The sequence below is a fragment of the Candoia aspera genome, chromosome 6, assembly GCF_035149785.1.
Source record: "Candoia aspera isolate rCanAsp1 chromosome 6, rCanAsp1.hap2, whole genome shotgun sequence".
Classification (NCBI taxonomy): domain Eukaryota; kingdom Metazoa; phylum Chordata; class Lepidosauria; order Squamata; family Boidae; genus Candoia; species Candoia aspera.
In genome coordinates, this window is record NC_086158.1 from 80,420,618 (window position 1) to 80,435,203 (window position 14,586).

A 14,586-nucleotide genomic window follows, 5' to 3' on the forward strand; every position below is an offset into this window, starting at 1 on the left:
GACTCTGTTGGGCTAGTTAGTGGCCCAGAGCCTGGGTTGGCTATGGTTAACCCAGAGGGGGGTAGTCCTGGTTCACTTATCACGGGTCGGGATGCTTTACAAAATACACCACTTTGCTAGGATGTTGCGGCCGAGGGGCACGCAAACAGAAGATGGGGTGGAGGGCTGGCTCCGGCAGGGCTGAAACCATCCTCGCTCGGGAAAGCGGACCGAGACTTGCTGCGCATGTGCCTGTCCCCACCGGCGCTGTCGTCCCATCCGTGGCCGGCCCATCCACCCTCCCGCAAGTGCAGCTCAGGAGCGCGGCGGCGGCGGGGGGCGGGTGGTACCAGGGGCTCCCGTGAAGCCGCGGCCCCGCCTGCAGGCTGGAACGGGCGGGCGAAGTTCCGCCTGCCTAGTCGGAGCTGCGCACTCTCGAGGAGCCCGGCGGCGCGTGGATGCGCGGGGAACAAAGGGCTGGCTCTGCGCCCCACCGCTTCGCTTCACTTTCCGGGCCGGCGGGGGATGCAGCCTTTCCGGTAAGCAGTCGCCGAGTTTCGCGGCTTGGGGGCCCCTCCAAGCACCCCCCCCTTCCTCGTTTCTCCCAGCAGGAAGTGCTGCCGTTCTCAGGCGTTTAGACCTCTGCGCCGGTTTGCGGCGAAGCTCTATGGGGAAACCCAGTTTCCCTGTGAATTCTGCGTACTCTCGCGCTCCGGCATCCGACTGTCCTGCGAACAGATGCCGCAGTCAAATTTGGACGAAGCGAGGGGAGGGGTTTCAGGTTTACATTCCAGTGCACCTCTCTTTACTCGTAAGTAAGTCTCACCGGATTCAGGGCACTGTACTTAGCAGGAAGGAGGATGGTTAGGATTGCAACCTTGCGGGTTAAGCTGGAGGCGCTATTCGCACAACAACGTTGGCACCAGGGGAAAGCTGTTAAGACTTAATTTATAATTTGAGTCCAGCTACTGTGATTAGTTTATGATCCAGCGGATTGTGCGAACCAAGGCTGTTGGATTAAATAAACGGCGGTACGTTAATCATGGTTTAGCGTGTTGTGGGAACGCAGATTCTGGCTAGGTTGTATTTCAGCCACATTTTCTCCTAGTGTGTTGTGCAAACCCAGTTGTGCAGTTGCTTTATAATCCAGCGTGTTACAGAAAATTAGGTTGAGTAAATTGCAGATACATTAGTTATGCATGTAGTCCAGACATAGCCTCTTCTAAGTGTAGCTGCAACTGAGCCTTTAAAAGCTTCATTGACTCTGTTGTGTATTCTTTGAAATGGGGTGGGGGGCATGGGTGAGGAAGGAGGATGTAATAAGTTTTTAATGGTTTTGAAAATGCAGGCGTGGGTAGCTTTGCATTGGTAGGGGAAGAGGTAGACAAAGCATTTGATAAAAACGTGAGTGAGCAGATAGTGGAATATGTAGACTTCAGACATTCAGGAGTTCATAGCCACGTTATTGGGGCTTAATTTGATATATTGCTGTTGAGCTCTGCTCTGGGACATGAAATAACAAAATGAGTCTTTCTTGGCATACACAGAAAACTTGTGAGCTGCCCGGGGTCACATAAGTGAGATGGGTGGCTATATAAATTTAAACAAACAAACAAACAAACCTCTTATTCGGGTTACTAACTTCTGTAAGCCCTAATAAAGTTACTGGACATAAAATGCAAATATTACTTCCAAATAATGCTGGATCAGTCAGTTTAGGAATTAAATATTAGCTTGGATGGATGGATGGAACTTCCTCTCTGGGTTTGAATTGGAGACCTGAATCCTCAATTCCTAAATCTCAATGAGTTTAGTGCAGGTATAGGCTGTTAGGTGTCTTCCAGACAGTTGGATTATAATTTGTCTAAACAGTAGTCAGGATTTGATGGGGGATGTGATTTAAAGTAGCTGAAAGTTATTTAGGCTTGTGTTTCACATTCATGATATACCAGCCACCTATGTTTTGAGGTATGGCCATTATCTAGAAATATTAGCATTTTGGTGAAATTTATTTTCTGGGTTCTGCTGTACACATACAGTCTTTATTAAGAAATGGCCAAATCACATTAAATGGCTAATTGTATTTAAAATAAGTCATCTATATCTTATTATTGCTCTTTTCCTGCCTGTTAGTTACCCTCTCTTGATGATCCACTCAAACTTTGCTTGCTATCTAGTGGGCCCCGGGTTTGGGGAAGAGTTCAGTATTCCAGTAACTATGTCTAGTACCTGGGGATGATGGGATTTGCATTCAGCACAACTGTAGGGCACCAGGTTGGAGCAAGAACAGTATAATTCATAATGCTGGTTAAAAGCAGTGCCACTTTTCCATACTTAGCAAAGTGTTTTCTCATTTCTGTTCCACTGACTCTTTCCTCAAACAGTATATATATTTCTAAAAATACTGGGGGGGGGGCACATTCCCCATTTTCCCTTGGGAAGGTTGATAAAATCAGTTATTTCCAGTTTCAACGTCTTCCAGCCAGAGAAGGCAGGGCATATATTTTTTTTTTTTCGTTTTTACTAGGAAGAAATTCTGTTTGCTCTGCATTGGAAGTTACAAGCAGTGTACAGTCTGGAAACAATATTTAACATTTTAAAGGTTTCCCCTGATGGACTTGGCCACATATCAAACCGCAGAGTGTGTTTACTATGGGAGTCCTGTCCAACTGCCATTGACATTTCTTTCCTTCTTTTCAGTGGCTGTGCTGAGGGATGCAAAGCCTTAACAAGTCAGTGTGTTGGTTAGTTTCTGTGATGTGACCTTCCAGGGTAGCCCATGGTCTATCCCTTGTCTTCTTATTTACATGGAGTTCTTCCAAATGTTCATACTGGAAAACTGATACCTTGGTGAAAAAAATTCTGTATGCAAACAAATCAGAGATCTCCTCCTCTTCTATCCCCAATTTTGTTTTGTCTCATTTTAAAAGATCTTTTAGAAAAGAAAAGGAAAGGAAAAGCAAAGCAAAGCTTGGGGTTAATGCTGCATGCCTTGATACTTTCAAATCCAGTAAATTACATACTTTCCAATATCTGTAGCTCTGGGTTGAACTGTGGAGTCCTTGCTGCTCTCTGAGCTTGGTTGTTTGCTTGCAGACATTTCTTTACCCAACTAGATAACATCAGTGCGGGTGAGTGCGAGGTTTGCTCCCTGTTTATATACAGTAGCTTGCCCTGCCAATGTTGGTGGGGGGGGGGGTGGCTTCCTACGTGGTGGTTCCTTGACAGAGTATTGTTTTCTGCCTAATTGTTTGTCTGGCGCTGATCCCTGCTTATCTGAATGTGGGCTGCTGGAGGGGATGTGCTGTAGTCTTTTTGTTTCCTTCCTAGGTTTTTATTTTTGTCTCCTTTGAATGGTATGTGAATGTGGTTTATCTCTGTGTGTCTATTGATGGCTGATGTGTCTGAATGCCAGGCTTCCAAGAATTCCCTAGTGTTTTTGGATTTAGCTTGGTCTAGGATGCTCACAGTTTCCCAGTTGAAACTATGGTTGAGTCTGTCCATGGGTTGTGAGATAAGGAGTTTCCATCCTGTCTTCTGACTGCTAGTCAGTGTTCATGGGTGGGCTCTGCTAGTCTTCTGCCTGTCTGTCCTCCATAGTGGCTGTTGCAGTCCTTAAACTGTAGGTTGTAGATGACTCCTGTTTCTTCTTCTTGGGCTACTGGGTCTTTTGGTTTGCTTAAGGTGTTTTGGAGGGTTTTAGTTTGGAAGGCTTTAGAAAACAACAACACACTACCCTTCCTGGATATCCCCATCAGCAGAGGAAACGACAGCAAATTAGAAATGCAAGTCTATCGATAAACAACCCACACTAACCAAGGGCTCCATTACCAAAGCAACAACCCAACCTCCCACAAGAGGAGCTGTGTAAGAACATTATGCAGATGAGCACAAATGCACTGCAGCAAACCCAGAACACCCGAAAAAGGAAACAGATCATCTATACAGCATCTTCCAGCAAAATGGATACCCATACAATTTTATCAAAAAGTGCCTGACCACTCAACCCACTACAGGACAACCAACACCAAGCTATGAAAAGGATAACTCTACCATACATCAAAAACATCTCAGGAATAACTAACAGACTGTTACATTATTGCAAATTTTATTTTAAAACAGGTAAGAATATAGGACAACGGGACGCGGTGGTGCTGCGGGTTAAACCGCTGAGCTGTCGATCGGAAGGTCGGCGGTTCGAAACCGCGCGGCGGGGTGAGCTCCCGCTGTTAATCCCAGCTCCTGCTCACCTAGCAGTTCGAAAACATGCCAATGTGAGTAGATCAATAGGTACCGCTTCGGCGGGAAGGTAACGGCGTTCCGTGTCGTCATCCTGGCCACATGACCCGGAAGTGTCCTATGGACAACGCCGGCTCTAAGGCTTAGAAACGGAGATGAGCACCGCCCCCTAGAGTAGGACACGACTGGACTTTACGTCAAGGGAAACCTTTACCTTTACCTTTACCTAAGAATATAGGACAGCCTTTCTCAACCTTCTTGACCCTGGAGGAACCCTTGAAATATTTTTCAGGTCTCGGGGAACCCCTACACATTCAGACTCAAATATAGGTCAGAAGTTACAACATTATTACATTAGTTTCATGGGCAGGCCTGTATATATGCATTCACAGTGTTCTTAAACTAAAAATAAAGAGTGAAACTTACAGTACCTCTGTAATATGAAGTTGCCCAAATTTGAAGTAAGTTTTTAAATTACTTTAAATCCTGATCTCCCAGGGAACCCCTGGTGACCTCTTGTGGAACTCTAGGGCTCCATGGAACCCTGGTTGAGAAACTCTGCTGTAGACAGTGTAGAAGGATACCATGGTTGATGATAATGGAAGCCACTGAGAGGTATAAAAGGGCCAGGAGGGATGCAGTCTTTCCATCCAAGTCCTGATGAAGGTCATTTGTCAGAACAATCAGTGTTGGTTCTGTATCATGTCCTGCTCTGACACCTGACAATAAATAAATGTGAGTGTGTTTGCACAATACACAAGTGTGTTATATGCACACATTGATGGTGGGGAGGTTTCAGGATTGTGGGTTCTGCTGGAGTTGTCAACCTTTTTTTCTGGAAGTATGTGTGTATAAAAGAATATTATTTTTATTTGGCTTTTTGCTTGAAGTGGGAGGGTTTCCTCATTGTGTGGCACTCCTGTGGCCTGGGGTAGAAGTTGTGAGAGTTCTCACAACTGATACTCTGTCTATTGTCAGACCAAGAGGCAGACAGAACCCAAGTCTCCTGTCCAGAAGAGAAGGACTGCTAGCCCATTGCATAGCTTGGGTGGGAGGAGGAGGCATAAAATATGAACCTTGATTTGACTATAAATAGAACTTGCTCTTAATAAATAACATTTGCTGGAATTCAGATTTTTACAATAAATTGCTTATTAGAGGTTCTTGGATTCTAGTGTACCTCTTATTTTGGTTTAGCACATCTTGCCAGGGAGAAGCCTAACAGAAATCTGAGATTTTATTTTCTAGCTGCACACAGCAATTCTCTTCTGTTGGCTATTGGAAACCATTGAGGGTGGATCGTTATGGGGGTGAATGGTCCTAATTAGGTCCTAATGGTCCTAATTAAAAATAACAGGATTTTTCTACTAACAGGGGAGTTCACACATTGTACAAAGGTACAGGTAGTTCTTGTTTAGTGACTGTTCACAGTTACGACAGGGATGAAAAAGTAATTTTGCGACTAGTTCTTGCTTTTACAACCTTTGCAGTTCTGTAAAGCAGAGGAAAGCTGAAGTAAAATTATAAGCACAGTCACGGTTTCACTTAGCAACTGCTTTGCTTAATGACTGAGTTGCTGGTCCCAATTGTGGCGGTTAAACAAGGACTACCTGTAATGTTGTTTCTTGAGTTTTGACTTAGTGTAATGAGTGAAGCCTGTCACAGTGCATTCATGGACATGCCCATGCAGTCATAAGACTTTCTTGGCAGCAGTATAGAAGAGATCAGTTGTCAGAATCCATCCTTTAGATGGCCTGAACTCAGTAGAAGCTACCCAGATGCTCCACATAGCTTGAATAAGTTAAGAATCACATTGCACAGTACACTGAAGTTACTTAATTTGGTTATTTGCCAGAATGAGGGTGTGGTACTCCATATATCCTCTGCAGATTAAACCTGGCACTTACTCCTGTTTTTTTTCCACAGCTTTCATGGACACCTTGTTTTACATTTCTCACACTTAGTGAGAAGTAGCAGTTGATTATTGACATACCTGGCATTTCTGCCATGGGAAACTCTAGCTTCCAGCATATCTCCCTCATCTGCCATTGCCGTCTTGATGTTTCTTGATTGATATTTTTTTCAACTTCTTGCAATCCTGGGATTTTCTTGTGTAGTAATCCATCTAGTCAGATATGATCCAGGTTGGCTAGATGCTGCCACCTGCTATAGACACTTGGATTCTGCTGTATTCCCTATAATAGGAAATTAAGTTACTAATCCTATGTTCAGCTGTGGTATGTCACTAAAATCTAGTGGGCTTTTTGTCCCAGCGTGTGACTAAATTTAATTATGTTTTGGAATCATCTACAGTCGGACTTTATAGTTTGCACTGAAAATAGTTAATCCAAGGACTTTGATTTGTTAGAAGGAAGGTTGAAGTTACAGCACAAGAATTCAAGCAAATGCACTACTTTCAAATTGGCACCCATATACAGACAATCAGTGATGACGAAGTTCTTGTTGGTTTCTTCCCATATTTTAGAAGGGAAGAAGCTTGCCTTTCTTGAGAAGGCCGCACAATCTGTATTTGGTGGTAACTGCTATTCCTCTTTATCGGTATGAGAATGCTTGCAACTCCAGTGACTGAGTCCATACAACCAGTTGAACCATCCAGGCATTGTTGATTTGTGGGAAGGAGTGCTCAGGTCTAACCCTTACCATATACCTTAGAACAGTGTTTCTCAACCTTGGCAGCTTGAAGATGTGTGAACTTCAACTCCCAGAATTCCCCAGCCAGCCTGGGAATTCTGGGAGTTGAAGTCCACACATTTTCAAGTTGCCAAGGTTGAGAAACTCTGTCTTTAGATCTTCAGTTCTTAGCTTGCCTATTGCTGCTGAATTAATCACCACTTAATCACATTTTTGTAAATCTACTGAAAGTTTGTAAAGGTATGCCATGTTTTGCCTGGAGGGGTCACCATTACACAAGTTTTCAAGAGGGCTTTTATGTGCCATAGAAATGAAAGTAAAAACTGTGACTGCATACACCAATGAATAAAAGGAAGGGCACCAGTATTAAAGCCAAAAATGCCTGCCTGAACAAGTGTTATATGTTCCGAAGAGCAGAGTGAAGCAGTCTGCGATCATGTTGAAAGAGCAAATTGTTCTGTGATTGACCTGCATTTTTCAATTAACACCTGGAAGAGAGGCTGCTTAGACAAGCCAGCCCTTCCTATTTACCCTTGCACGTTGTGAGATAGCAAACTTTTGGCTCTCACCCTAAGCAGATATTTATTTCCCAGTTTTGTCATAGCAGGCATCCAGTGCCTGCTAGACGCTTAATCCTCATTAACATGTAACCTTCCCTTGCTGATGCTTACATGAAACAACTCTGGGGGTGGAAGGGGAGGGAGAGAGGTTAAAGGGCTATAAAATGAAAGCAGCTGCTTTGTGAGTTGAATTCTGGAGATCATCCCTGCTACCCGGACTCACTGCGGTAATTGGGCAGGGCTGTTGGTGCTGTAAGTAATGTAACAGTTTAATAAACATAATGCTGTTTGTTTTGGTCCTGGTGCCCCCTTTAATGTCCTCCTGCTTCGGTATCTGTCCTGCAAATTCTAAATTGGCCGGCAGCGCAAGAAATTCAAAAAATGAAAAGGGAAGGAGTAAACGATGGGGCACCGTTACTGATGGCTCCTTCCACATTTTCATCCGCCACTGTCCTGCTTTTACGCCATCTTTGTTTTTGGAATCCCGAAGTCATGGGTCATTTTGAAAGTTATTTCGTTCCCCCGCCCCCGTTTAAAGCATTGTCCTTCATACTCTACCGTAAGACACATACTTTTTCCTCCTATCTGAATTTACTTTTGGTGAAGTGTGCCACAGCAGTATCACAGAAAGGTTAATAAAGCCACTATTTTTGTCAGTCAAAGCTAGGGCATTTATAATAGCATTAGTTGGAGGGTTTATGTGGAAACATCTCTCAAAGCGGCTTTTATTTTTTTGGTCACATCTCACTTGAGCTTTTCAAACCTCTAAAAGTTTCTAGTTAATTGCAAGCGGGTTCTCTGTAGAGTACATTTTTATTTGTAGAGATGTAAGAAAGGCTGGGTCTACTTTCCATTAAGCAAAACCAACTATAAGTCTTCATGTGTAACATACTGTTAGTTCCTCTGTCGTTCATCTGTATGGTGTCATTGGAAGATAGTTTGGCAGAGTCTAGGTAAAGGTAAAGGTTTCCCTTGACATTAAGTCCAGTTGTGTCCGACTCTAGGGGGCGGTGCTCATCTCCGTTTCGAAGCCGAAGAGCCGGCGTTTGTCCGTAGACACTTCCTCTGTGGTCATGTGGCCAGTATGACTACACGGAATGCCATTACCTGCCTGCCAAAGCGGTACCTATTAATCTACTCACATTTGCATGTTTTCGAACTGCTAGGTTGGCAGGATTGGCAGAGTCTACCTCTGCATAATTTATTTTTTTTTCCATCCCCTTAGGTCTGCAGGCTTCCTTTCATTAGAAAAGTTAATGCTGAGCTGTTTCCTACTTCTTTGCTTTAACTCTCTAGCTTTACAAATGGCATTGTGGCATAATAGCAAAAATCTGTGAGAGGAACTCATGGTTGCCTGGAAACAGCCTGGCAACCAATCTGTGTTCAAAAAGTCAGGAGAAGAGAGGAAATAAAAGGAATTTATCCTGTTAACCAGCAGTCATGGCTGAACTTCCATATTTTTCAAACCGTGGTGCTTTTGCTTGATTTGGTGTCTTAAAATGCTTGGTAAAAACCTTGTAAGTAATATTTTTGCTGAGCGTTAAGGTCACACCCTTTCTTCCCTTACCTGGGAATGACCACAGGGGTATTGCTGAATAGTGCTGTGGTGTACTTCGTTATATAAAGTCTTTAGTTTAAAAAGCTCTCAGAACAGAATAGTAAAAAAAAAATCAAACAGCCTCCCACTTCGAGTTTTAACAACTAAATTAAAAAGATCCAGCACCAGGGGTGGCTTCAGGGTGTGGTCAAAAAAAGAGTGTCGTACATAAAAAACAAGCAGGACTTTGATTGCACTATTGTGGGTGACATCTTGACTTTTTTAACTGTACCCTTGAATCCCCTGCCCAGCACAGGAGAAAAAAAGAAATCAAGATAACTCAGTCACTTTTTCTTGATGTTTTATAGCTACTAAAATGGTTGGCTATGGTGAAACCCCATGGTTTCATTTTGCAAAACCTATTTATTCTCTTTATACTGATCTTCAGCTAATTAGTGGGTTACATTTTATATTCCAAACATTGAGTTCTTGCCTGAAAGAACTGTTGGCATGATCAGCTTGACACTCGTGGTGGTAACTTGAGTTCCAGAGGTCCAGTTGATTAATAAGGAATGTGTCAGCCCTACAAGGTAGACCAGATTAAGAAACCAATGCCATATAGGTCAGGACTACTTTTATTGGAACAGCTGTAGTAACAGCATCTTGCAAATCTGAATGTGCTTCCCCCTACCCCGATCCCTTTATCTCTGTGTGAACTGGGAAGGAGCTTGTCTGAGACTTTTCTCACATTATTTTCTTGGCCTGGGTTCAAGCTCTTCTTCCCTGACCATTGCCTTGGTAGCAGCTCTTCCTCCTGTCCTTCAGGGCCTTTCCCTTTTTCCTCTTCAACATGTTTAACCAAAGTAAAATTTACTTCCTTGTGCCAGTTTGAAGGGCTGCAAGAACATCTAGCATCTATAATAGGACAAGGTATGCTTTGAAAATGGTTTGCAAGAGATGCTTCAGACCATTGAAAGCACCGCATCTTTCTGCTGTTAATTAAAGCAGCGATGTCGCTTTTTTCGGCGTTTAATGCTTTATGGAGTGAAGTCGTGAAAGTGACTTTTAGACTGGTGGCTTCTCTTTTTACTCTTGCATGGAAGCCTAAAAGAAGTGGCTGCTTTAATAAAGAGCCAAGCAATATGCTCATGCGAGGTCCAAAGCATTACTTCCGAATAATTTTTGAAAGGTGCACAGAGTACGAAGAAACTTTTAAGCCTGCACACTTTACCATTTTCGGGCACTGTCTGGGTCCCATTTACATTCCTCCTGATATTTATTGCCTTGGATCTTTTTCTCACTGTTTTCTTTCAGCCTGATGATATCTTGTAAATATTTGACTTCTGCTTGGCGGCTGCAGCGCAAGTCAGCAACGTTTGTGTAAGAAATACAGTACAGTATTTAAAGAGCGTGTTTCAGTCTCTGTGGTTGGCACTTACGCAGAGGGTTCCTCAGATTAAAATTACTGACCATCAGGAGACTTCCAAAGAGGAAGGAGAGATCTGGTTAAAATGTGGGTGTTCCTGCTATTTTTTCAGGATCAAGGTATAATGGGGCTTACATATGGTATTGACCATAATGCAGAATATTTGGGTTCTAGTAAGCATGTTGTGAATCCCGATATGCTGGAAAAATTCTCCGAGACATCTCTTTCTCTGTCTCTTCCTCCCTCTCCCCACCACCAGCAGTCTCTGGCAGGCCAGGCACATTTGCATCTGAATGTGAAACTAGGGCACAGCGTTTTTTTTTTTTTTTTTTAATGCAGGGTAATCAGGCTTCCCGGTGTATGTAAATAAGACCTAGGCTCAACCTCTTACAAGCATCCTATAGTGGAAGAATCTGTCTGAAATCCATGAGGGATCATGAGTCATCTCTAGTGACACCCTCGACAGGAGTTTCAGCGTTTGCTTTTCTTTCCGTGTGCAATTCTGCTTGTTGGATTGGAGGCAGCACAGAAGTTCACAGGGTTTGGGTGAAGATTGAGCAAATGGATTGCAGGTTTAGGAAGGTGGTAAGAAAAGAATACAGTAACATGGAGAGATGCATTTTGTAGTGTGTGTATCTTGGAAGGAGGAAGTGAAGGAAATTACTCATCTGCCCATCCTTTGTCTTTGCTTTTTTGAAAGTAGCTAAGTCAACATTCTGACAGCCGGCCCAGCAGGATTAGGAAAGTTTTACTGTGGGAATGGCCTTAATGATTCATTGTGGTAAGGCTGAATCTTTTGTAGCCTTTTATTTATTTATGCTTCTGTGCCACTTCAGTCCTGATGATTCCAAGTGGCTTATCTTTCTTTTGTCTCGAGTTTGTAAGTTGCCATTATCAAGTAGAAGAGTGGGTCCTGCTTAAAAGAAGCAAAGTGGTTTGTGCTGCTGTACAATTATGCCAAAAAAGCGGGGTGGGTGGGTGGGTGGGTACCTCTGCAAGTTTATAGTCTAATTTCAGCAGTGGGGAAATATCAAAGAAGATAGAGATGGATGTTAGCAAGGATGTTACCTGAAGGGTGCAAGCAAGTGGGGTTGGATAGACTTTGATTTCTTTGTGTTAAAGGGTGGCTGCTTTTTTGATGCTTAGATATGTCTGTGTGTCTGTGATTAAACATCAAAGCAATCCACATACAACCCAGCCAAGCAACATGCAGTGTTGCATTTTTAGTGCACCAGCTCTCTGCTGTTAAATATTGTTTATGGATAAGTTTGCTTGGAGGGGTTTTAGCAATTTACTTCAGAAGTCCCAAGGGGCTTGCCGCTTCCCCCTCCTTTCCTCCAACTTTGGGAACTGCTGACCTCTTCCCCCTCTTTTGCAAGAAAAGAGAATTAAAAGTAAGACGTGGACGATGGCAGAAAGGAACTATCTAGGAACTGTCATTGTTGCTGGAGCAACCTGGTTTCTCGAAGGTGCCGCGGATGCTTGCCAGCAGCTGGACGCTAGCGGCTCTCTTGCTCCGTCGCAACAAATGAAGCCAAGCCCTGCCTTGGAAGTCCCTCTGACTCGGAGGCTGAGTGCCTGTGGCTTCTGCTGCCAGGAATCTCCAGCTTTTCATTGGCAGAGAAGCCCCTGAGCTGGCCCTCACATGCTCCAGCCCACAGACGGTTCCGCACGGGGAGAGGGTCAGCCCCTGTTGCTCTTGGCTAGTCCTGTTTTAATTGGCAATGACTAGGATTTGATCTCTTGAAAACAAAGTGCTACAGTCTTGGTTGCTCCATCGGTGGCTTGCTTTCCTGCCCCCCACCCCCAAGATGGGCTTAACTGCTTCACCACCAAAGAGAAGCAGCAATGGCAAACTTTGATGGAACGTCTTGAGAATCGGGAGAAAGAATCGGGAGGAAGAACAGAGCAACATCTTGAAAGCACTGCTAGAAAGTTGGTGGCTTTAGTTTTGAAGCTTTGGGTTTGTCCGTCTTCCTTTTTAATTCTTCATTCCAAAGAGAAGACATTGGATGATCTCCCTTGCAACTAAAAATCAGGTACAATAAGAGGGGTTCTGTGGACTTTTTTTTTTTTTTGCTGTCGCCTACAGTTATAAAATCCTGCTTCCTTAACTCTGGAATTTAGAAAAGATGTGATGATTCTGGTGGGATTGTAAAAGAGATGTTTCTTGATGCAAGTTTCACTTGCTGTCTTCAAAGGCTGTTTTGGGGATTGGGGGGTTTTGATAGATCATAAACATCAAGACTTCTAACAGTATAAAATCTGTTTCCACTCATAGAATTTTGAAAAATTTCTCTGATAGTCTTAGATGTTGCTTGTTAACTTAATGCTGGGAATTTAACCTCTTCAGCATTTATGGCTATCGTAAAACTTCACGGGTGCAAGAAAGTTGCAATTTCGTGTATAGGCTGTAAGTGCATGTAATAATAGCCATAATTCTTCACATTCTGGCAGATCATGAGATGTCGCTGGTCAGATAGGCTGAAATCTGAAATGTTGGTATAGTTTGGAAAGTTAAAAAAAGCATATGCATATACAGAATTTGCTCCGCATTTTAAAGAGATCAACGTATTTTTTGTGGCTGATGGGTAATGATGCATTTTGCGATAGAATGGAAATTCTTTCTCAGTTGAAAGGGGTTTATTCTCTTAGAGGTGGGATTCCTGATTATTGCAACTTGAAATTTGGGTAGAAGAAAAAATGCCAGCGAGACCATTTATGTTATCCCTACCTACTGGATACAGTAGATTTGCACCCAGAATGTAATGAAGTTGATTCGGAAATGAATCCTGATCCCAAGGCCATGCATTTCCAAGTGGGTTTGATTAAAGCCTTCTTTTTTTAATTTCTTCTCTTGGCAGATGAGGAAAACTCCCAGCTTCCCCTGGCTTGCATCCTAGGCATTATGTGCCTCCTGAAGATTGTTCTAAACTGGTTATCAAAACATTATACAGCCCTGTAGCAAAGAAAAAGGAAAGTAGATGAACGTTTACCGCAGAGGCAACATGTGTTCAAAATGCCTTCTGTGACGTTTTGAGAAATATTTTAAGAAATGCTGTTTTGGCTGGAATCCCCAGAGAACTTTTTCCCCCCTGTGAGTAAACCCCAGTGGATGAAGTGGGGAGCCTGTTCTGTGTAGCTGGGGAAGATACCACAGGGAATATGGTGCAGAAAATGTTTTATTTATTCATTTATTTATTCTTCAAATTTTTATCACCACCCATCTCTCCCGAAAAGGGGACTCTGGGTGGTTATATTGACCTGTGCTCAGCAAAGGAGAATTGTTGGTTCCTCTGTTACAGCAAAAGCAACACAGCATCTTATAGCACCTGATTTATTATGCCATACATTTTTGTAGGCTAGAGCCTCCTTTGTCAGTAGAACAGAGTGGTTATATTTCTACAAATGCTTCCATTGTTTGAAGTTTTGGCCTCCTTTCTTGGGGAGACAGAAGGAATATTTGGGGAGTTAGGGGGCTTTTGGATGCCTTGACTACAACCTGCCATAGATAGCTTTGATCTCCCCACCCGCACCCGGCGTTCAGTTTTATTTCCCCGATAGGCAAGAAGAATTCCAGTTGGGGCAGGCCCAGGTAATGTACCATTGTATTTCATGATGCAGAGAGCAGAGAGCAGAGAACACAGAATAATGGAATTAGAAATGACATTAGAGGTCATCTAGTCCAACTCCCTGCTCAGTATGGGTTCTGTAAGAGCATTTCTGACAGATTAGTCACAAGTCTCCAAATACCTCCAGTAAAGAAGAGTTTGCTACTCCATATGTCTGCCACCACAGCTTTTACAGTTAGGAAGTTCTTCTTGCCTGAACCTATTATTGTGAAATTTTAAGTTGTGTGTTCTGGTCCTTTTCTCTGGGGCAACACTCCCCAGAGTGTCCACTCCCTCTTCTATTTGGCAACTCTTCATATATCTGAAGACTGCCATCACACCTTCCCTCAGTTATCTTTTCTGTAGGTTAAACTCACTCAGTTCCTTTAACCATTTCCTAGGGCTTCATTTCCAGGTCCCTCACCATCTTGATAGCCCTCCTCCACATCACTCCAGTTTATCAGATACACTTGAATCTGCGCTCTTTCCTCTAAAACATTAATTACCATCCCAGCTTTCAAATCTCTCCGTCTCTGAATATGATGTATGCAGTATTTGAGTAAGAAAGGGTAAAGGCTTGGT

General features: G+C 43.2%; 1 protein-coding gene across 3 annotated transcripts in view; it reads left to right on the forward strand.

Moving 5' to 3' along the window:
• The first annotated feature begins 403 nt into the window (after positions 1-403).
• PALD1 (phosphatase domain containing paladin 1) overlaps positions 404-14,586 on the forward strand; it is a 117,040-nt gene continuing 102,857 nt past the window's right edge. Inside the window, exon 1 of one of the 3 annotated variants that reach the window (XM_063307513.1) lies at positions 404-518. In XM_063307513.1, the coding sequence (XP_063163583.1) occupies positions 505-518 (14 nt within the window). In that variant the 5' untranslated portion in view covers positions 404-504. Of the gene's footprint in view, positions 519-644; positions 791-12,294; positions 12,433-14,586 lie in introns of those variants that run through there. The other 2 variants (XM_063307515.1, XM_063307514.1) reach the window with 2 other exon arrangements.